Genomic DNA, 25,453 nt, shown 5'->3' on the forward strand with positions numbered 1-25,453 from the left:
GTTTCGGCACGCTATCACAGTCTAGTATATAGTCACGAAGCTCGAGTTTATGAGGGTACTAGGAACAATAGACTGTGCAGGTACTATTTTGCATTGTCTGTAATGAGGCGATAGCAGCGATCCTAGTGGTTAGCAACTATTTATGGATGCATATTTACTACGTATTGAGCTTCGTGACTGTATATACTAGACTGTGACGCTACCGCTGAGGAGCAAAATGCGCATAGAGTACAGAAATGGTACTATAAGGCCCAGTGCACACATCTGTTGTTTAAACATACGGTACCGCTGCGTGGCCGGACCTGCATCGCAAAACTCAATGCACACTCTTCCGTGAAATGACGCAAGTACACATTCTACCGCCATCGTGTAATGTTTGCTTACATTGTGTACAAAAATATACATTTTGAAACAAGAGGGGCGCTGTTGGATACATCCATTCACTGATTAAGACTTACAAAAGTAGATTCCGTATGTATATCATTTTCAGATTTAAGAGACAATCCAGATAAGTTTTGGAACTACTTCCGAATTGAGTGTTCAAACATTTGACAGCTTGCGGGAAAAGTTTCTAGTAAGATTAAGTCGCAAGATACCGTTGCATTAGAACAGCAATGTAGAACTGGTGAAGAGAGGGGTGGAAGCATGGGGAAAGAGTTTGTTGCCCCGTCCATAAGGCCGGAGCCTTCAATGACGTTTCTGTGACGTGTGGCAACCTAAGTTTTGGAACTACTTCCGAATTGAGTGTTCAATGATTTGACAGCTTGCGGAAACATTTTCTGATAAGATTAAGTCGCAAGATACCGTTGCATTAGAACAGGAATGCAGAACTGGTGAAGAGAGGGGTGGAAGCATGGGGAAAGATTTTGTTCCCCCGTCCATAAGGCCGGAGCCTTCAATGACGTTTCTGTGACGTGTGGCAAGCACACTGAATACATATTTCTTCTCTCCCTACCCTACATTGACGCGAGGGTTGAAGGGAAGGTGTTAGTTACATGTTCCTGCTTGTGACGTGTGCTACAATTGTAGCACAGTTTTGTTTCCCTGTATTAGAATGACCAGGTTCCAACCGAACATTTCCTTCTTTTGAGAAAATCTACCTGAGTTTATAATTGTTATCTATGTATATTTTTACTCTACTTTGGCATTGATGTTTGAAATTCCATTCTATTAATATATGTAGAGTTATGGAGTGTAAAAAAAATATGGTTTATAACGACGATCGCAACTGCAGAGGTTATATCAGCGTCGCTGGTGTGCCGGAATTTTGTCCAGCAGGAGTTCTTTTATATGCCAGTAAATCTACTGACATGAGTCTATCCATTTAAACACACTTAAATGCCATCGACCTGAGTCGGGATAAAATCCGTAATCTCGAGCACAGAAGGCCATCACTACTACTCAGGCCGACTTATGGAATGTACTTTTTTAAGCATTGTTTGTATATAAGATCAAGGAATTTGCAGTTAGAAAAGCAAATCTCGTTGCAATACAAGGTAAGGTAAAGGTAGTCCTTCACATGCCATGAAGGCACTTGGGGTGCATGAAGGTAGAACCCCGCAATAGAATGATGTGTGTGGTCGGCACCACGCCCCGACCGCCTTTTACACCCGAGAAAGACCCAATACCCAATTTGATAAGAGGCTGAGTGAACTTCGGGTCCGTTCTGAAAATTTGACAAAGAGAAAATCCCATCACTACCCGGGATCGAGCAATACACGCTTCTAACTTCAGTATTAATTAACACAGTATGAATCATAACTTAGTAGAATATTTAAATGGATAGCAAATTAATTGGGGCTATGAGGAAGAACCTATGTTGGCTCCGAGCCTGTTGGTCACTTGTGTCACTTTATTTTCATCTCTCCATATATAGTGTGTGTATATGTGTACAGGATGGAAGGGGGCTAAATGTGGTCTCAGGGCTCAGGACTGTGAGTTGAACATAGAAGTCTAATAAGTTATCATTGTGTTTTTTATACACGGATTTTGTGCATAGTATCATTTTTAGTTGAATTCTGGGATGTGTATTCCAGAAAAACGGCAGACTTTGCAAAGGTGATGTTGGAAAATACCAAAAAAAGTGTCCTTTTAAAATTAGTTACTGTATAATATTGATGATTTGGCCGTAATTGAAGATTGGTTACAAAATGTGTGATAGGAAGACGTGACAACAGTGCATTCAGTGACGGTGAAAGCAAGTCAGAAGCTAGACGAGCGGGAAGAAGCAAATGCACAGCCAACAATGTCCCTCTGCGACCCGTTTGTTTACTGAACCTTTTGTGCAGTTATGCAGGTATATAATTTCACGACTCAATCGCTACTGTTACATGAACACGTGGTGCAATGTTGTGTTGCTATCTGTTCGCTTTTAGTGGTATTATAAATATCTCGAAAATCGTTTTATACTTTTACGTTTAACTCCATTCCCTGATTCATTTCTGAAAAGGAACCTATTTAGATCCCTTCTGTGGAGTAACAGTCAGCGCGTCTGGCAGCGAAACCAGGTGGCCCGGGTTCGAATCCCGGTCGGGGCAAGTTACCTGGTTGAGGTTTTTTCCGGGGTTTTCCCTCAACCCAATACGAGCAAATGCTGGGTAACTTTAGGTGTTGGACCTCGGACTCATTTCACCGGCATTATCACCTTCATTTCATTCAGACGCTAAATAACCTAGATGTTGATAAAGCGTCGTAAAATAACCCAATAAAATAAAATAAAATAAAATAGATCCCTTCTACCCGACATATGTGTGTATGTACTATATATTTACATATATTTTTTATTTCTGGTAGATTGCTTTGTTACACTGTATGTTATAATTGATATTGTCTGTGAAATGTTAAATAATATTATATTATTATGTACGGTAATTAGATGTGTTGAAATATGGTAAAAAAGATTAATTAATAATTAGAGTAAAACCGCCTTAATCCGGACTAATTGGGCTGATAATTTTCCAGATTAGCAGTTGTCCGGATTTACGGAAGTAATATAGGAGACAATTTCATGAATAAAAGTAATTGCACAGTATAATAAGAAAATGACTGAATCATGAATTGCAGAAAACCTACAGGACAAATATTTTCCTCAAATTCAGTTTCTCGTATGGTTGTAATATTCATACCTAGATCTTTCAAGTGATGTAGAAATCCCACACGTCTAGTGCTCAGTGTACATTTAACAGAGGCAATAACAATGAATTGCAGGAAATTGCAAGAATACCACAAATCCAGAGCATGTAGAATTTTTTAGAAACTAAACAAAATTTAGTTTTCTTTTCTTTGTTTTTATTGGATTAAGGAAATTTGAAGAATTGAATATGCTATTCACATAATTTTGCAGTTTTCTATGTTTGTGCACTTTTTTCTATTTCTTGGCTTAAATATAAATTTAAAGTTATTTATAAGATAACAAAATAGCCGTTCTCTGTCTTCTTCGTCTAAAAGTTATTTTAAAGAAATAAAATGATTGTTACTAGTCATCAATTGTAGAAAGTCCACATGTCCAGACAATTCAGATTTTTTTTTTTCAGAAGATGCTGAAGAAAAAAATTGAAGTTCTTGTATGTCAAACACAAAACTTATTATTCTGTTTTATTAAACAATAGTCATTTAAAATATAATTGAAGATAATCAGTTTTTGTGTCTCCTGAAAAATTTACTGAAATGGACATATGAGATTTCTGCAATTCACGTTTCAAATAAAGTATAACACTTGTGTTACTGTTTTCTTTCTATGTTTGTCACACATCTCCTTCAATTTTAGTTCATGCAGATACCTCATGTACTATTAGTATGTGGAAGTTTATTTTTTGCTACGTTGTATGCTGCAAATTAAACTCGTCTCGCGTGAGTACAATCATTTGTTTTGGAGTTACCTGTTTAAAATTTTATTTTCTCAGAACGCTTGTCCGCATTAAGCAATCTACGCTTTAACGGAGACCGGCTTAACGGAGTTTTACCACAGTCTAGTATTTACAGTCACGAAGCTCAATACGTAATAAATATGCATCCATAGATAGTTGCTAACCACTAGGATCGCTACTATCGCCTCTTTACAGACAATGCGAAATAGTACCTGCACAGTCTATTATTCCTAGTACCCTAAAAAATTCAAGCTTCGTGACTGTATATACTAGGCTGTGATTTTACTATGTACCGGTATATTACTGTAACCAGGTCAAGTATTGTAAGCTAGGATTATCTATATCAGTGATCGGCATTTCTTGACTCGCGAGTCAACTGCTTAATATACGAGCAAGATGGAGGAGTAAGGCATGATCCTCCTTCCCTTAGCCATCACTTGTTCATTTCAAGTTACTAAGTTTTCAAGTGCAATAGTGAACGTGTTCTCGCCTTCTCCTCTTATAACTCCCTCCTCCTGTTTTTTGCAGGCTATTTTTTGTTCCCGTGGCTAACGAGAAAGACAGGCTACGGCGCGACGTCACATTCTTAGTCATAACATGGCCGACATTGAAAAGTTTATATATAAATGCAAGTTTAACACGAGTTTAATATAGCAATTCCTTTGTCTTTTTAGAACTTTGAACATGTATTTATATTAGGTGATTGTCAAGATGGCCGTGGCTACACCATGATAATCACGTGACTCCGATTCGTGCCGAAGCCTGTCTTTCTCGTTAGCCACGATTGTACTTTATATGACGTCATCTTTGCCGACCACTGTTCTATATGGGACCAAGAGAAAAATTTCAAATCATTACAACCAAAACTGTCTATTAAGTATATACCTTATTTTTGCAATAAGGGTAAATATTGTTAGCTAAAATTGAAGGATTCAGAGCCATAGTGGGCCAAGCGCCATTTATTAAAAACGAAGAAAGTAAAGGTTAAAATTAAGTGAACACCATAGTTTAATGAAGATTAACATATCACTTAGTTTGAGTGTGTATACTTTATATAACTTACTATATATTTCCATTGAAGTATGGTAATAACTTCATTTTAACCCTTGTTTTCTACAGTTTTAGAAAATGGCGCTTGGCCCACTATGGTTCTGAACCATTCAATTGTCTAAAATATCAAATAAGGTACTGCATGTAATTAATATCAAAGTGCTGGTCACGTTATTAATAATTATTATTGAAATGTATAAATGTTTGTGTTTCAGCTGATGGCGGCGGGGCCAGTGACTTGCGAGTATCACTGGTGGCCCTGGCAGTCTACTGGATGGTGCAACTGGTGGCTGCGTGAACAATACCGAGCCTAAACAATCACAAAGACTCTACTAACCTGAAAGCATGCTTGTCAGCACCGCACTCTTGTATTATTTGCTCCTATTGTAACCATGTTCTATTTTTTAATTTCATAAAAACTAAGATAATAAAAATGCAATTAAGCAAAACTTCTCGTCAATACAACCTGTGTCATAATTGATAGACAATTCCTTATTTAGCTTCCTTATTCAAACGCTGGAGAATATTCAGAGACAAGACGATGATACAACGATAATAAGAAAAAACCCAAAGGAATTTATTGAAGGCGATATATTCCACAACAATTTGTTTACCACGATCTTACAGAATCTGATCGGGATTGTAATTTTTGTATTTGGATTAGTCTTGAATAGCTGAGACAACTTAATATCTATTTTATAATAATAATAATAATAATAATAATAATAATAATAATAATACCTATTTATTTTTTCTAGAAAAGTTAAGGCCATCAGGCTTTCTCTTCCACTTAGCCAGAAACAAAATAAGCTGGTACAATTTTACATACTAATATTTAAAGAACATTAATAAAAATTTATATAGTTATACAAGCACAAGTCGAGTAAAATAATGCGAACATACTAAATAATAATTACAAAATAATACAAGGCTAGAAATTACACTCAGTGAATATCCAAGCGGTAAGTGAACCAATATTACAAATTACAAGAATAACAAATTCAAATGTAAATTATAACTATACAACACTGAGGAAAATTACATATATACACACATATACACACAAAGGAGAATTAAACCTGAATACTGGTCACGTGTTTAATCAATACACTTTTAAATTGCAATATCGTTCGACAGTTCCTGAGGGAGCTGGGTAGGCAGTTCCAGAAACGAATTGTTGATACTGTAAAAGAGGAAGAACAGTGAGCTGTTTTATGGCAAGGCATAGATAATAAAGGGCCATTTTTAGAACGAGTACCATGCTGTGATAAGAGGATAAGAACTATATGTGATATCAGCGCAGCAGTGAAGAGAATCATCTTTATCATAATAAATTAATCATCTCTATCAAGGGCGCCTAAACTTTCTACCATGAGGGGCCAATAATTACTCTAGTGATTCGTCTCGGGCCACATTACAGCCTACTTAATATTAAAAAAAAAAAAGCAGGTGTAATTTTTGTTGATATTACAACAAAACAGACTATAATTAAATTAATTAATTTTATAAAATCTGGATTACTTAACTTTGAAAAATACTTGAATAAACGAGCATACATAATTATTATTCACCTAATGAGAAGTGTGTAATTGGTATTTTGAAGATAATAAATTGTCGACATACGGTTTCTGCTCTGTGGTGTTCACTTTGTTTTCATGCTCTTTCACAAAATAATTACCGAGCCAAGATTCATTATACTTTCTACACTCACTTTCGACTTTGCGTCGTTTCGAAAACATTTTGCACTTAGGTAAACCTGACACCACACTACCGCACGTTCAGTGGAGCACTGACGAAGAATGACAATAGAATTGATGGATAACGGAAAGTAAGGAATGAATGACCTACCATGTGATGACTGACCGGCCTTCCTTGGGATGGGAGTGACCTTGCAACGTCTGTTAATCCCCAAACTTCAGTCACACGGTCGTATTCGGTAAGTTTCTGTTATATAGTCTTACTTACTTACAAATGGCTTTTAAGGAACCCGAAGGTTCATTGCCGCCCTCACATAAGCCCGCCAGCGGTCCCTATCCTGTGCAAGATTAATCCAGTCTCTATCATCATATCCCACCTCCCTCAAATCCATTTTAATATTATCCTCCCATCTACGTCTCGGCCTCCCTAAAGGTCTTTTTCCCTCCGGTCTCCCAACTAACACTCTATATGCATTTCTGGATTCGCCCATACGTGCTACATGCCCTGCCCATCTCAAACGTCTGGATTTAATGTTCCTAATTATGTCAGGTGAAGAATACAATGCGTGCAGTTCTGTGTTGTGTAACTTTCTCCATTCTCCTGTAACTTCATCCCGCTTAGCCCCAAATATTTTCCTAAGCACCTTATTCTCAAACACCCTGAACCTATGTTCCTCTCTCAGAGTGAGAGTCCAAGTTTCACAACCATACAGAACAACCGGTAATATAACTGTTTTATAAATTCTAACTTTCAGATTTTTGGACAGCAGACTGGATGATAAGAGCTTCTCAACCGAATAATAACACGCATTTCCCATATTTATTCTGCGTTTGATTTCCTCCCGAGTGTCATTTATATTTGTTACTGTTGCTCCAAGATATTTGAATTTGTCCACCTCTTCGAAGGATAAATCTCCAATTTTTATATTTCCATTTCGTACAATATTCTGGTCACGAGACATAATCATATACTTTGTCTTTTCGGGATTTACTTCCAAACCGATCGCTCTACTTGCTTCAAGTAAAATTTCCGTGTTTTCCCTAATCGTTTGTGTATTTTCTCCTAACATATTCACGTCATCCGCATAGACAAGAAGCTGATGTAACCCGTTCAATTCCAAACCCTGCCTGTTATCCTGAACTTTCCTAATAGCATATTCAAGCGCGAAGTTAAAAAGTAAAGGTGATAGTGCATCTCCCTGCTTTAGCCCGCAGTGAATTGGAAAAGCATCAGATAGAAACTGACCTATACGGACTCTGCTGTATGTTTCACTGAGACACATTTTAATTAATCGAACTAGTTTCTTGGGAATACCAAATTCAATAAGAATATCATATAATACTTCCCTCTTAACCGAGTCATATGCCTTTTTGAAATCTATGAATAACTGATGTACTGTACCCTTATACTCCCATTTTTTCTCCATTATCTGTCGAATACAAAAAATCTGATCAATAGTCGATCTATTACGCCGAAAACCGCACTGATGATCCCCAATAATTTCATCTACATACGGAGTTAATCTTCTCAAAAGAATATTGGACAGAATTTTGTACGACGTCAACAAAAGTGATATTCCTCGAAAGTTACCACAGTTGGTTTTGTCCCCCTTTTTAAAAATAGGCACAATTATGGACTCCTTCCATTGTTCTGGTACAATTTCCTTTTCCCAAATAGCAAGTACAAGTTTATAAATTTCGCTATATAATGCACTTCCACCCTCTTGTCCCTACTCAATGAAAATAATGTAATAGTCTTCATTTTCCAAGAAGTAACGTTTACAGTCTTCAAACTTTCGAGTCATGCTCAAAACTTATTATGCTGCTGGAAATTTAATTTTATAAAGTTGTTTAAAATTAACGAATTAATATTCAGATCATGACGGGCTGAATAGGCTATAGTAAAGATTTTAAGTATGTAAAACATAATGAGGTGAGGCGAATGCGAAGGCCAAGCACATGTTCCTTCCCTTTCTATTTTACTTGTCTTTATACATGGCTGTTGTATTTAAGTGAAGAAATTTTGCAATTACTCTTCAACTTTTGAATCTATCAATTTAAACTTTTTACAGCATACACACAACATTTGCAGTTATGGTTTGGTATTTAGATTATCTTTCTACCTCATATACTTCATTTTATAAAAATTGTTGAACCTGAAAAATATTAATTAAATTTAAGTTAAAAACTAAGGTATTTTAGGAACATTTTTCTCAGAAACTACTTCGCCTAGGAGGCTAAAATTTCATATTTCTATTTCAAATAGTAATGAGGACGCAAGGCAACTTTCATGTAGTTAGAGTTATTATGGATTTTACAGCCAGGATATATGAACAAATTTGAAAATTTTTAAATAATATTTTTCAGGATTGTAAATATTTTTTTATATTGAATGAATACTCATAATGTGATGAAAATGACAGCAACTATAGTCAACTGCATTAAAAATATGCTTAAAATTTTAGGAAAATGTAGTGCAAAGGGTTTCTGAGAAAAATGTTCCTAAATACCTATGTTTTTAACTTAAATTTAATTAATATTTCTCTGGTTTAAAATTTTAATCAAGTGTATGAGGTAGAAAGATAACATTGGACAACAAATTTAAACTTTTTTTCTGTCCTTTAGATGAAACTATGTAATTTTAACTAAATGAGAGGTGCTGAATTCGTTTCTGAAGACCAAAATTTTCTAACACTTACCATTTTTATGATAGACGCACTTCATTCATTTACACAAATTTGTTATACTAGCACATGAAGCAACATTTGTTTGGCCAAAATTCACAAATTAAAATGTCTTTTTTTATCTTTTACGTTTGTAGACAGCTTCTGCAATCTCTCTAATGATTGACCAGCAATATTCAGCCAGCATACTTGCATTCCACCTTCCACAGAAACGCTTTTCGAAGGTAGATATTTCTTGATGAAACCTCTCCCCGTGTCCATCGGTTACAGCACCAAGGTTTTTTGGCAAGAAGTCCAGGTGGCTGTCTAGAAAGTGTACTTTCAGTGACATGTTGCATCCCATAAGGTGAAAGTAGTGTAACATTTCACTAACATTAAATAACTTTCTGTTTTGGAGCAACTGTACGTGCTGGATAAAAACTAACTGCAGATTCGTTTTTGCGACCACAAAATACATCGAATACACATATTTTTATAAAAAGGACAAATTTCATATTGTACAGTGTGATCAAAAAACCAAAATATATGTGCAAATGTTGTGTGTATGCTGTAAAAACTGTAAATTGGTATATTCAAAAATTGAAGAGTAATAGCAAAATTTCTTCACTCCTACACAACAGCCAACAGTCTACCCAGTCCCCTTAAAGCATTCTAGAAGAAAATTCGTGTTAACCTACACTACGTTTCGAAAAATCTTCGCATTTTACATGCTTATATTATAGTGTCAATTATTTTTCTATCCAAGAAGTTCTTCACGAATCTTTCATTTCTTCTGTCCTTACAGAAATCTTATTATACTTACCTCTATTTGAGAGGAGTTCTTGAAATATTTAACCAGATCATTTTGTTACGAATTACTGAAGTTGCATTAACCATATGCCTTTGGTAATATTCTACCAATAACATTTTTCAGTTCGAAATTAACATTATCAATCATCCAAACGTATGAAAGTAGTAAATTATATTGAGGTTGTTGTGTGCGAAATTGTTTCCTTGTACGTGGAACGGCATAAAAACATATGAATGTCGAGTGGCGTGTTGTGATTTTATCGAAGACCATTAATTACCTCACGTAACACACTATTAGCGTGATAGAATATTCATTTTTTCCTTGGGTATACTTCAGTCTTTTAAGCGACAAAGACACAGCACAATGGTAAGGGTTACTTGAATCACAAATATATGCAGAAATTGCTAATTTAAGGTTTTGTATTCCAGGATTTATCAAAGAGCTGTTTTTGTAATCATAATTGGATACAACAGATTCAGAATGTCTGGTGCCGTAACGCAGATGTGTGTAAAACGTTCTATATAAGGAACTGGAAATACGTTGCGGATAAACATCACGCATGTTCCTACTTTAAAAGCCCGGAGCTTTGTAAATATGTATGCTGATGTTATTAAAATACGTCGATTCAAAAGTGCTTATAAATCCATTAGCACCGAGATTCATGTTTATGAATCACCTGTTTAGCTAGAACAGAGAGATTAATATACTAGTGCTCTTTCTCATCGCATCGAGGAAGTGATTATGGACCTTCCCATCGCGTGCCACCATGAAAAGGCAGGAAGAAAATTTAGTGATTAATTAGCTATGCTTCACTAGGTTATTGACCATGATATTTCTATAGGGTTCGGACATTACTGAGGCAGTAACTTTCTTCTACTTACAAGGTACTTCCACACTCTCGTTGCACGTTGTGCGTAAAGTAGCCTATTACATTTTCAAAGTAAATATACAGAGTAAAAATATGACATATTGCTTATAACTTAGATATCACATTTTAAGTAAAACCTATTTTGTTTATGAAGAGATATAACATATTAAATGAAGAGTCCACTGCAAGAATGATGGATGTCATTTGGAATACATTTTGCAGGAGACGCAATTGAAAGTTTGAAATGCTTAGCGCTCAAAGCTTAACTGTGATTTTCCGATCATTACTGGACAATGGCTATCAGTGTTAATGCCATATAACTCTGTATGTACATTCTATGTCTTAAGCTATGCATTGACAGTCTTGGTTCGTTTTCGACAAGAAAGTGACATCCATCATTCTTGCAGTGGACTCTTCAAATTGTATTAACCTTAGCAATACCAAAGTATTTTAAATAACATGTAGTACGAACAGGGGATATCTTGTAACTACTACAAATATGATTAATTTTGAACAATTTTTTAACATTTGTAATCAGCATATAGTATATATGATAATAAAAGAGAAAAATTGAAATGTCATTGTGCATTTTCGAACAGTTACTTCAACATTACAGTCTGGAAAATTGTGATGTACCGAAGTACGTTTGATATTTCTGTGGAGGAATTCTGCATGAAGGATGGATGGAGCGGAGAAAAATTCTCTCCGGCACAGGGACTCGAATCCGGGTTTTCAGCTCTACGTGCTGACGCTTTATCCACTTAAGCCCTGGTTTTTATAAACCGACGCAAGTGACGTGCTAGGTGCGAGGCCCGCCTCGCACAAATCCGGACTACACGAGATATAGTAAGCGGTTTCTGTAAGTGCGAGGTGCGAGGTCTGCGCACCCCGCAGTTATAGAAACCACTCACTGTCTCTCGTGTAGTCCGGATTTGTGCGAGGCGGGCCTCGCATCTCGCACGTCGCATGCGTCGGTTCAGAAAAACCAAGGCTTAAGCCACATCGGATTCCAGTTCCGATGTAGGATTGAATCCTCTCAGTTTAAGTTTCACCTTTTAGTTTCCCTTTAGTGGCCAACCCTCATGCACTGTGTCACAGATGTGTGACCGTGGCACAATGTCCAGCACACTATGATTAGCGTAAATAATCACTTAGTGATTTAAGGTGGCGCTCATTACGTCGGATCCCGGCCACTTAGTCACTCGTAATGAGTGCACCTCTGCACATAGTGTCGAGTTCTCCCTGATTTCGCCTGCAGTATTTATGAGAAGTCTTGGGGAACTGTCTCTATCAAAATTTTTTTGTGCTTGGTCTCTGGATAGTTCGCAATCCTTCATAGAGCTTTTAGTGCCACTTTGTCTGTTTATCTGTTTTTCTGTGTGTCTGCCTGCATGTATGAAACTACTCATCTTCCATTGAACCAATCTTAATTAAACTTTATATTTTAACTTTCATTGGTATCGGACAAATAGGAAGAGGCACAACTCTCGTTACAAACATGGAAGATCAATTAGTTCGGCATATTCTTAGCCTTGATTCTAAAGGCTATATAGATTAACAATTAATTACGTAAAAAATTGGCAGTCTGACGCACTGCAGAATAACATGTTTCAATATGATCTGGTTCTAGCCGAAAATTGATGTGAAATTCGCGTTGAAGAAGACATTACAATTCTCCCAAGAACACCACAGACACCATATGTACAATGATATTTAGGTTTGTCCAGTTCCTCACCTACTGATACTTCCTTTGAAGAACTGTCGCGAGTTCCGCTGCTAACACTTCCAACTGGTGGCAAAAGAGTAATAAAACTGCAAAAATCAGACTTAATTACTTCTGAAAACTATAGGAAACAGCTGAAGGAGACTAAACAGCAAAAAGAAGTTAGGCTTTCCTACAGAAGGGAGCTATCTAATGCACGGCGTGAAGGGGGATGGAGCTAGGTCATCAAACAATCTGGGCAATTAAAAAAAATTCTGTTGTGCCGTATGTAGTGGCTATTATTATGATGACAAAGCTAGAGAACTTTGTGTTCAGTATGTTGGAGAATGCCAAAAAATAATGGTTTCACGAGACAGGTGTGGGAAATGTCATCGCAAGTAGTTAACTCTAGTAAGAGTATTATAAAACATATATTTTTCAGAAACAAAATTTGTGTTGTAAGTGTTGGGTTTTAAAGTGTTTCCTATTTGTCATACTATGTCGAAATCTTTCCCAATTAAAATGGATTTGAGGAAGGTGGGATATGATGATAGTGACTGGATTAATCTTGCACAGGATAGGGACCGATGGTGGGCTTATGTGAGGGCGGCAATGAACCTGCGGGTTCCTTAAAAGCCAGTAAGTAAGTAAGTAAGTAAGTAAGTAAGTAAGTAAGTAAGTAAGTAAGTAAGTAAGTAAGTAAGTAACTAAGTAAGTGAGTAAGTAAATAAATTAAGTAAGTAAGTAAGCAAGCAAGTAAGTAAGTAACTAAGTAAGTAAGTAAGCAAGCAAGCAAGTAAGTAAATAAGTAAGTAAGTAAGTAAGTGAGTAAGTAAGTAAGTAAATAAGTATGTCGAAATTTTCCCCATTATGGCAGAAATCGACACTTCGGCATCAATTAGTATTTTTTTAAATAGTACAGTGATATAAAATGATCACATTGGCACCAGATAGCCTATGTGAAATGTACGAAAAACACGTCCACATATATTAGGAGGAAAAAATTAGAATACAAATTTGCATAAATGGCACCAAAATTAACCTTTATCCTTAGCATGTAGAGATGCCCCTAAACGATTCTACAGATCATTAATTTTATTCTTCTGTAATTAAATTTAGCAGTACAGTAAAAACTGACTCAGTTTTGAGTGGTTTTCAATGTGTCGTTAAATAAAGAAACATTTTGAAGGCTTAAATGAACTTTATCTGCTTAAAATGCCCAAAATTAAGAGCTCATGTCCTAAATATTTTTCTATACATTACCAAAATACCTATAAAAGCGTATTTTAGATATAATAAAAACCTGAAACGAAGCATTACTTACTTACTGACTTTTAAAGAACCCGGAGGTTCATTGCCGGCCTCACATAAGTCATTGGTCCCTATCCTGAGCAAGATTAATCCAGTCTCTATCATCATATCCCACCTCCCTCAAATCCATTCTAATATTATCTTCCCATCTACATCTCGGCCTCCCCAAAGGTCTTTTTCCCTCAGGCCTCCCAACTAACACTCTATATGCATTTCTGGATTCGCCCATAAGTGCTACATGCCCTGCCCATCTCAAACGTCTGGATTTAATGTTCCTAATTATGTCAGGTGAAGAATACAATGCGTGCAGTTCTGTGTTATGTAACTTTCTCCGTTCTCCTGTAACTTCATCCCTCTTAGCCACAAATATTTTTCTAAGCACCTTATTCTCAAACACTCTTAACCTATGTTCCTCTGTCAAAGTGAGAGTCCAAGTTTCACAACCATAAAGAACAACCGGTAATATAACTGTTTTATAAATTCTAACTTTCAGATTTTTTGAAAACAGACTGGATGATAAAAGCTTCTCAACCGAATAATAACAGGTATTTCCCATATGTATTCTGTGTTTAAAACGAAGCATTACTGGGTCTAAAATCCCAGCTTCTACTTATAACAGTTAACATTCTTTTACCGCAACCATAATAGCTTTTGAATTTATGTCTGTCCCAGAGTTGTCCTCGTGTTATTACAAAGAAGTAAAAAATTGTCGCCGCTTCAGAGTTTTGCTGTCCCAGGCTATAGCCTCTTCAGTTTACTTTATGTAGACATTTGTAAACCTTGTTCTACTTGATAAATTAGTACATTCCCAAGCTGGATATAACTATACAAAGACACCATTTGCCTTTGCTAAGCGTTGTGCAACATCCTGATCTGCACCCTCACACTTACAACTGTTCTGCCAAGATAAGCTATCTACTGTATATTCGGGCTGTCCAAAATGCGACTCCTGGAACCTCATTATATGTTCCGAGGAGCTCCTTTTTATGGCTTTTTATATGGAAATTTCAATCGAGGAGTCTCAAGTAATTAAAAATGGCTGACTTCTAAAAAAATTACAGTTTTACACGGTCTCATAAATTTATAATACAAATATTAATTACATATTTCCTTCTGAATTAACTGATTCTGTACTATGTCTTGCGCATATACCCAATAGTAGCTTGACTTTATGTTCAAATAATAATTCAGTCAAAAAACCTCTGACAATAAGACTGTTCTGAAGAATCAGAATAAATACGAATAAGTTATCCGTTACAGGATCCGATTCTAATCTCATTAAGCTAACACAGTTGACCTTGGTTACAGAGTCATCGAAGGGATTAAATAAATGATGTCACAATAAACTAGTGTCCCTATAAGATAAAAATAAATAAACACTTACAAATGGGTTTTAGAGAACCCGGAGGTTCATTGCCGCCCTCACATAAGCCCGCCATCGTTCTAAATCCTGAGCAAGATTTATCCAGTCCCTACCATCATGACCCACCTCCCTCAAATGCATTTTAATATTATCCTCCCTCCTACGTCTCTGCCACCCCAAAGATCTTTTTCCTTTCGGACATACAACTAAAACTATATACGCATTCTGAACTCGTCCATACGTGTTACATGCCCCGCCTATCTCAAACGCCTGGTTTTAATGTTCATAATTATGTCAGGTGAAGAATACAATGCTTGTAGTTCTGCGTTGTGTAACTTTCTCCACTCTCTTGTGACTTCATCTCTCTTAGTCCCAAATATTTTCCCAAGCACCTTATTCTCAAACACCCTTAACCTCTGTTCCTCTCTCAAAGTGAGAGTCCAAGTTTCACAAACATACAGGACACCGGTAATATAACTGTTTTATAAATTCTAACTTTCAGGTTTTTTGAGAGCAGACTGGATGACAAAAGCTTCTCAACCGAATAATAACAGGCATTTACTATATTTATTCTGCGTTTTATTTTCTCCCGAATGTCATTTATATTTGTTATTGGTGCTCCGAGGTATTTGAACTTCTCCATTTTTCAAAGGAAAACAAATAAATACAGTAAATATAATACAAAGAAGAAATACGTTTACGATATTACGTATTTTGTGTACTACTAATCATTTAATTTATAAGTTTTTTACATATAAGACTACAATACTACCCAAAATAATTACCATGCACTTGTAATCAATTAGGTGCATTTTTCCCAGACATATCCGATAGTTCTTTCAATTTGTGCTGGCTTAATGAGAACATACTACTTGGAAAAAGTAATTATATATTTAATTTATAATAAAATTTACGTCATTTAAAAATTTGCTTAAACAAATATTCATTAAATTGATTAAAAGATTATTTAATCCACATGTTATATAGTAAACATTTCAGAGCTCTATTTCTACGAAGATTTATGAGAAAAAGGTATCTAAATAGGTAAAATCTTTTGACTATTATTTTTCGGACCAACCTGTTAAAACATTTTGGATTACTCATTTTCTATTAAGTTTAGACCGCAAATGTTTTAAGCGAGAGGAAGAGAGTAAAGTAAAGACGGAAATGACGTTACTCCGCCCACCGCTTCCGCCAAAAGAAGATGGCGAATTATTGGGAGTCGATTGTAATTAATATTGTCTTTATTTGCAATTGGAAATAAAATTTGTCCAAGAACAGTACCTTGGGGAAGGCCTTACTGAACAGTTTTAATAAAATATGAGTTAAATAGTGAAAGTTCATTATCTTATTCTTAATAATTTTCGGTAAGTATATTCATTTGATCAATGTCTTTTTTGCTTGTTTTGAAAACTCCTCTAGTTTGTTTACAATGACTTGCTATTTATCAACCATTAGTACAGAGCAACTTAAATTTATAACAAAGTTCATATCAATATACATGTAAATTGTATTACAAGTCATGATAAACATTCAGTGCAAAGAGAGGCAGATAACAATGGTGTTGTGGTGTGAACGTGTAGTAATTGCTGATTGAGCCACCTGATGGCGGTATTGCTGGAAGATGTCGGCTGCCACATATTTCACGTTAACCACAGGAATTGTTTGGCACGTGATAGTAACCATGACAACGTGCCATGACGCAAAGGCATGTGCGTGATGAAAAATCAGCTGATGAAATGTCGCATTATATAAATTATGCAGATGTGATGCACTCAAGCCGTTTTCCTGACCTAACTCACTTGCTTCGTTCTGAGAAGCACAGACATTAAATTGGAGTAATAAAGAAAGCTATTATTCATTTTATGAATTAATGTTGGCCTCTATTCTCTTACATGAAAACCAGGATTGAATAGTGATGCTTAGAAAAGAATATAAAGCTCAGAAGTGAGGGGTCAGAAGCAAATGAGTATAAGTTATTTTTGAGAAAATGTGTTTGTAAGTACTTAAACTTTCGTAAATTCCGTGAAATTTTTTATTTTAATTTTAATGTGTAAAGTTGTTAAAAGATATATCCCTTTGCCACTAAAATTTTAGATGCTTTAGCTTATCCTGGGTGCACTTAACTCCCAACTAACACTATATATGTATTTCTGGATTCGCCCATAGGTGCTACATGCCCTGCCCATCTCAAAAGTCTGGATTTAATGCTCATAATTACGTCAGGTGAAGAATACAATGCGTGCAGTTCTGTGTTGTGTAACTTTCTCCATTCTCCTATAACTTCATCCCTTTTAGCTCCAAATATTTTCCTAAGCACCTTATTCTCAAACACCCTTAATCTCTGTTCCTCTCTCAAAATCAAAGTCCAAGTTTCACAACCATACAGAACAACCGGTAATATAACTGCTTTATAAATTCTAACTTTCAGATTTTTTGACAGCAGACTAGATGACAAAAGCTTCTCAACCGAATAATAACATGCATTCCCCATATTTATTCTGCGTTTAATTTCCTCTCGTGTGCCATTTATATCTGTTACTGTTGCTCCAAGATATTCGAATTTTTCCACCTCTTCGAAGGATAAATCTCCAATTTTTATATTTCCATTTCGTACAATATTCTGGTCACGAGACATAATTATATATTTCGTCTTTTCGGGGTTTACTTCCAAACCTATCGCTTTATTTGCTTCAAGTAAAGTTTCCGTGTTTTCCCTAATCGTTTATGGATTTTCTCCTAACATATTCACGTCATCCGCATGAACAAGAAGCTGATGTTCAATTCCAAACCCTGTCTGTTATCCTGAACTTTCCTAATGGCATATTCTAGAGCGAAGTTAAAAAGTAGAGTTGACAGTGCATCTCCTTGCTGTAGCCCACAGTGAATTGGAAGAGCATCAGACAGAAGCTAGCCTATACGGACTCTGCTGTACGTTTCACTGAGACGCATTTTAATTAATCGAACTAGTTTCTTGGGAATACCAAATTCAATAAGAATATTATATAAAACTTCTGTCTTAACGGAGTCATATGCCTTTTTGAAATGTATGAATAACTGATGTACTGTACCTTTATACTATAAACTCTAAAACTATGGTTACCGCAGAATGCAAATTTCTTTAAACAATTATTACTTTAAATCTAAAATACACCGGAAGTTTATTCTATGTTTTTACACTTACTACTACAGGCCGTGCACGAGAATGTTTTCCTCTGCAACAAAATTACGCAACTCCTACGTGTTAGAAAACAGCACCCACTAAATGTTTAGTGAGCCGCGATCGATGTACTATAAAATTTTAAGTAAAACAAAATTGGCGTTAAAGAATGGAAATATAGGGTAAATGAAAGATCTTATAGCACTAGCATATTATAATCACAAATTAATCTTCAAGTGTCTATTTTTTACAAATTGGAGGCAAACGTAAGAAAATTGTTTAGAATGAACGTGAAAGATACTCGAGTGCTATCGAGAAGTTATTTTTACTGCATTATCTACTGTATTGCTACATCATAATGATATCTCCAACTTGATCTTTAAGATATGGATAATAGTAATGTTATCGAGACGTCTTAAAATAAACGTTTCTAATACAAGAAACAAATTGTTTCACTTTTAAGTCTATCCGTACAGTAGTTAAAAGTGGCAGAGTTATAAAACAATGAAAAACAGGTAAATTTTCTTTTCTCAGAATGTAGAACTTCTTCATATTACGTAACACCAAATTGATGAAAAAATTAGAAAAAAGTGTCAGGGAATTTATCGAATTCCTATAATTATGTACATAAAACGTTTATATTGTTAATGATTGTTATTGTGTCGAGACTGTAAAGGTGTTTGGAGTTTGAAATAAAAGTTTGATATTTCTTTTCATTTCTCTCTTCTTACTCCCAGCATTTAAATTTAACAAAATGAAGCCTCCTCGTTAATTACTTCATAATCATTTTCTCATTCCATAAGGTCTAGTCTCGAGACAACAATGCAATTGACAGTCGAAACGATTCACAAAAGCATCTTTCTCGTTAGCCACGTCACAGATTAATATGACGTCAATGAGTTGTTTTTAAATTGAGACTCGGAATCCAAGAGGGGCCCAATATTTTAATCATTTTCAAAATTTATTTCTCATGCAAAATAATTAGTAGAAGTTTGTTGCCATGGAGATGTAAAGGAGATCTACTTACGAAACAAAAAATAATTAGTCAGAGGCATTTTGTAGCAACAGCAAACATTTTTTTTCAATTTCCCAAAAGTTTGATGTAATGGACTTGGGCCCCTCTTGGATTCCGGGTCTCAATTGTATGTGCCATTACAGAGAATAGATTCATTTGGAAATTAACACCACAGTTAAGTACTCTACAATTAGGCTACGTCAAATTAACTATTTCTACATTTATACTCATCGTATTTGTTAATCAATTTGTTAATTAAATTTAATATTTCGTTTACTTTTCTGGTTTAAGGATATATATTTAAACTATGGTACTAAAGTACAAATAGCCCACTGTGCACTAATCTTTCGTTTAAGCTTTTGAATGAATATTTCTACAAACCCATCTGATACCGAAATCACAAATGTTTTTAGCTCGACCTACTTCGTACAAACATATAAATCACTGTAATAAAGAAGAATCAAAATAAAAAATATTCATTTATCAATAAATAAGCCATCGTTATAGTTGGAATTGCCTATCTGAAGAGACGATATTCCGGTGACCCGGATGGCTGTGGAATACATGAGTCTGCTTTTATCCACAATCACCGTAAAAGTCTAAAATCTCGATATTTGTAGGTTATTTTCTTTGTTAGTTAAAGTCATAACACACATTTTTAAATTCAAAACGGATAATAACAGCATACTTCACAGGACATTACCGTGAGAAGCCCAAAGGTCTTTGGGACAAATTTTTCTACAGAATCTTACCTGGTATCTCCTGAAAATGAAATTTTAGTTTCTTCTGTCTCAAAAATATTTTTGTTCTTCGACACACTCCACCACCACCATCTCCTCCACCACTACCATCAAAATCACAATTACCACCACCACAACCATCGTCATAGCTAATACAAATCAACATTAAACTACCTCTGTAGTTGAAATCGTTACTCATTTAACCCTTTTAAAGTCAGATATGCATATAAGGTGGATGGGGATTAAATAAGGTTCTTTCGAGAGATGAATCAGGGTAGTGATTTAAGCATAATTACTTAATTATGGCTTTTAGAGAAACCGAAGGTTCATTGTCGCCCTCACATAAGCCCGCCATCCGTCCCTACACTGTGCAAGATCAGTCCGGACTCTACCATCATATCCCACCTCCCTCAAATCCATTCTTATTTTGGGGTTTTGTAACAAGCTGTTTTTTTTACGGTAAGTCTAATATCATTGTGGTTTTTTTGAACAAGTTTTTAGAAAAGAAGCATGTTTATAGACTGTCCGTGGATTCTGTAGAATAACTTGCTCATGACGTTACTTGAGAGAGGGGGGGGCCTGCTTCCTTCCCTTCCCCAAAGGTAGCTAGCGAACGGGCGAGAGTTCACATAGCGTTCCTCTCTCACGTCATTTCTTTCGCGACTTCACTACTCATTGGACCAGCCAGCTATTACGCCAGTTGCCCAGAAGTCTCATTTTGTGACAGGCACTCTACAGATTCTACGGACGGTGTATAGTCGAATTTTTGGAATGCGTATCACAGAAAAACGTGAGATGCTAGAGAGGTGATGTTGGAGTATTTTGTAGAGCAAATACCAACAAATGTGTCCTTTGCTTGTTTGTTGCGTAACATTGACTGTTTTGTAGCAATTCCATTAAATATCGGTAACAAAGTAAGTGACAAAAAGACGTGGTAACCGTGCATTCAGTGACGGTAGAAGTACATTTTAAGCAAGACTAGAGAGGGAAGGAGGAACTGCAGAGTCGCCAATGTCCTTCTGTAATGCATTAGGATATTCATCCACTTACGTACATAATTTTGCGGCTCAACCGTTACTGTTACGTGAACACGTTTTGCAATGTTGTCATTTGTTTGCTTTTATTAGTATATGCATATCTCAAAAACAGTTCACAAACAACCACTTTTATATTTAAATTTCCTTGCCTGAATCATTTCTCGAAAAGACCCTATTTAGTCCAGTATCATCCGGTATAAAACTATAATAGAAATACCAAGCTTGTGTCTTATTAATAATTTTATTTGCCAACTTCTGATGCGTTAAATGATAATTAGAGAAGAATTAAGTTTATATGATTATTTATAAATATCAATGTTTTCTGAAGATTTATTTTTTAGACGTTAATAACTATTAAATTATTATTCAATACTTTTCATTTAAGATTTATTCTCAGTGACAGTAAATCAGACTTTCATACTGATTGTTTATTCTCCAGTATCTTATTCAGGACGTCGATCATTGTTAACAAAAATACTTTGAAGTCTATTCGATTTGTGCTTCAATTTTATCTTTGTTACGAGAACTAAAATTACTGAAAACCTGAAGTCCATAGATTAGCCTAAGAAAATTGTGTTTTTATTATACTCAGACCGACAAATTGGTCCTTCGACCTAAAAGGGTTAAATAAATAGTAGCATAGAGAATAATAATATTTTATTGACTTGCTATCATAGTAAGATATTTTTAAGAAGTGATAATCATCTGTCGATTTCAACTCTTCGGATACTATTAACAAGTTGTGTCTGTAAATAACTTACAGCAGGTTCAAGTGCTTCAAGTAAAAAGAAGATGACTGAGCAGACACTTCAGGGTAATAGGATTGCTGTTGTTCAGGTACGCTGTTGGGAGAGAGAACAACTGTATTGTTTCGTCTCAAATTTACACTTTCACTTCCACATTTGAATTTTTCTAACTCCAACGTCTGATAAGTTATGCAATTTGTATACACAGTCCAACTGTATCACAACCACAACGACGAAATTAGAGGAATGGCCACAGCAAACCACAAATTGTCTCTTGTCATTGATGCTGAAACAGAAAACATTAAAACATAAAATTGTTTCCGCATCATTGGAATACTCCCTACAAGATGTCTCACTTATTGCGTACATTTGTGTTATGTTACACTTGTTACAGGCTCACGAAGGCTTGGTTCAGGTCAAATTAATGCGACTCTACGGGAATTTGGTTAGAGAGCGATCAGAATCTAAGGGTACGTACAAGACGGAGCCTGGTTCGTTACCAAGTTGGTCTCTCGTAAGCTAGTTGGTCGTCGGGCAGAAAGTTGGAGTGTACAAGACGGAGCCTGGCTGGTTACCGAGCTGGTCGCTCGTAAGCTAGCTGGTGATTGGGCAGAAGATCGGGGAGATGAGAACGAAGCTTGTTTGCGCCTGCCAGTCAGTGTAGCTGAACTTACTCTGCTTTTTCAAAATTGTCCTTAAAAAACAATAAGAATTTATATAAGTGCCAGGATGGATTGTATTGGTCTTCAGGTTCACATAAACGTTCCTTAGATAGTTGGGTATTTTCAGTAAGGAAATAATCACATAAATAATTCCACTTTTCTGGAAAGCGTCATAATAAAACCCTTTCATTAAATCTCATATAGTTCATTCTGATATATAGAGGGTGATTCACGAGGAAAGGTAAAAACATTTAGTATACGATATCTTAGGAAATTTTGAGTGAAAAAGTTCATATGAACATAGGTCTGTTTTCGAACGATGGCGGAGCTAGATGTATTTTTTTGCCCCAATATGAATCAGACGTTACCATATGCTGCTGACGTGAGATGTGAGACAAGGTCACGGATCGCAATGAATGACATAGTATTGTGAGTGATGTGGATAAGATAAGTTAAACCATCTCACAAACCGGGTGATGAGACATTACAAATGTCGAATCGCCTGCCCTTGTCTGATGTAATGACACAGAATCCGCACATAACACAAATACACTATCACTTATCAGTTCACAGCAGTTCAGCCAACTACCTAAAGTACAGTAGTTATACAGGTACAGTTATCGGAAGTGTTAAGTTGTGTTTTTCAAGATGCCTTATAAATTTTCGACGGCAGAATATGCCAATATTGTGTATATTTATGGTTTGTGAGATGGAAGTTCCTAGCGTGCCGTCGCTGAATATGAACGACGCTTTCCGAACAGAAGGGTACCATATCGAAGAGTATTTACTGTCTATGGGGTTGGATGAAAGACTTGGTATACCAAAGGAAGGTGGAACCGAGAGAGGCACTAATCGACCGTATTTTGGATGCTGCACTCCGCTTAAAGAACAGCCACGAGCAACTTTCTCGAGTGATGAGCGCTATTCACGCTCGAGCGCAACAGTGCATTGAAGCAGGAGGAGGTACCTTTGAAAATGTGCGAAAACATCGACCCCGACATCTAGAATATTAGGTATGTAAGCATACGTGAATATAAACTTTAAATTTGTCCGTTATCTGTCTCTAAATGCGAGTTAGTATAATGGAATCCCAGAAGTTTTTGTGAAATTAAAGAGCCATATCTCCGTAACCGTTCAAAAACGGACCTATATTCATATGAACTTTTTCACTCCTAAATTTTTTAACCTTTCTTCGTGAATCATCCTGTATACAGTATTGATAAAATAATACGTATTAATTGCCAAAAGGTCAGTACCGGTAATTATATTGTTTCTAAAATCGTCACTTTTTGTAAAATATAAATTATGCATTTACAAAGTTACTTATTACTGGTATCCATTTCACACCACTTCATTCTAATACAGAGATCAAGAAAGCATGGGGCTCTATCTCCATGCTCCCGAAGTGCCTTTATGGCATGTGAAGGAGCTACCTTTACCTTTATTAGTATCCATTTCAACTCATACTTCATCTCACAATTTTACAATAAGATATGGGCTTTGGTGGTCAGGTTGAGACTGATTTCAAAATTTGTAAACATTGGTTATCCTATCGAAAAATTGTTTTTAGAATTCAAAGTCTTGAAAATACATAAAATTTATATCAATGCATTATTAAATTTTATAGGCCTATGTAAAAATTACACATATTTGAGATCATATACTCACAAACAAAACCAAAAACATGAATACAATACGTTTGTTGGAACCCAAGTGTGTAACGAGCAGTTCTTTCAACCAAAGTACTAATATCTACCCTAGAATTTATAACAAATTAATAAAGAAATACGCAAATTTATTTTTCTCCAACAGTTCGAAATTTAAAAATGTACGTAAGCAATTTGTTATGAGTCATGATAAATTTTTAGATGTTCTTATGTTATAATTTATGCGTCTGCATTTATTATGTATCGAATACTACCCTGAGCACGAGAACACTCTTTTAGGGGAGTGCTAGAATGTTGTAAATTTACAATTTCTTTGTATTGTATTTTTCTGGCAATAAACATTATTATTATTATTGTTATTATTATTATTATTATTATTATTATTATTATTATTATTATTATTATTATTATTGTCTCCAGGTATTGATCAAATTCCAGCAGAATTAATACAAGAGGGTGGAAGGGCAGTATCTAGCGAAATTTATAAACTTGTACTTGCAATTTGGGAAAAGGAAATTGTACCAGATCAATGGAAGGAGTCCATAATCGTACCTATTTTTAAGAAGGGGGACAAGACTAACTGTAATAACTTTCGAGGAATATCACTTTTGTTGACGTCGTACAAAATTTTGTCGAATATCCTTTTGAGAAGATTAACTCCATATGTAGATGAAATTATTGGGGATCATCAATGTGGTTTTAGGCGTAATAGATCGACTATTGATCAATTTTTTTTGTATTCGACAGATATTGGAGAAAAATGGGAGTGTAAGGGTACAGTACATCAGTTATTCATAGATTTCAAAAAGGCGTATGACTCGGTTAAGAGAGAAGTTTTATATAATATTCTTATTGAATTTGGTATTCCCAAGAAACTAGTTCGATTAATTAAAATGTGTCTTAGTGAAACTTACAGCAGAGTCCGTATAGGCCATTTTCTATCTGATGCTTTTCCAATTCACTGCGGGCTAAAGCAGGGAGATGCACTATCACCTTTACTTTTTAACTTCGCATTAGAATATGCCATTAGGAAAGTTCAAGATAACAGCCAGGGTTTGGAATTGAACGGGTTACATCAGCTTCTTGTCTATGCGG

General features: G+C 35.6%; 1 protein-coding gene and 1 long non-coding RNA gene across 3 annotated transcripts in view; one reads left to right on the plus strand and one right to left on the minus strand.

The window, feature by feature from the left end:
• Positions 1–5,370, plus strand: part of LOC138702700 (uncharacterized) — a 49,788-nt gene extending 44,418 nt beyond the window's left edge. The window contains exon 3 of the long non-coding RNA XR_011332865.1: positions 5,132–5,370. This is a non-coding gene — a long non-coding RNA (uncharacterized lncRNA). The remainder of the gene's footprint in view (positions 1–5,131) is intronic.
• Positions 5,371–22,128: 16,758 nt separating this feature from the next.
• The window catches only part of LOC138703160 (protein draper-like), a 57,093-nt gene continuing 53,768 nt past the window's right edge, over positions 22,129–25,453 (minus strand). The window contains exon 9 of one of the 2 annotated variants that reach the window (XM_069830818.1): positions 22,129–22,315. In XM_069830818.1, coding sequence (XP_069686919.1) covers positions 22,248–22,315 — 68 coding nt within the window. In that variant the 3' untranslated portion in view covers positions 22,129–22,247. Of the gene's footprint in view, positions 22,316–22,583; positions 22,724–25,453 lie in introns of those variants that run through there. The other variant, XM_069830820.1, reaches the window with a different exon arrangement.

This window comes from Periplaneta americana, chromosome 7 (assembly GCF_040183065.1).
Source record: "Periplaneta americana isolate PAMFEO1 chromosome 7, P.americana_PAMFEO1_priV1, whole genome shotgun sequence".
Taxonomy (NCBI): Eukaryota; Metazoa; Arthropoda; class Insecta; order Blattodea; family Blattidae; genus Periplaneta; species Periplaneta americana.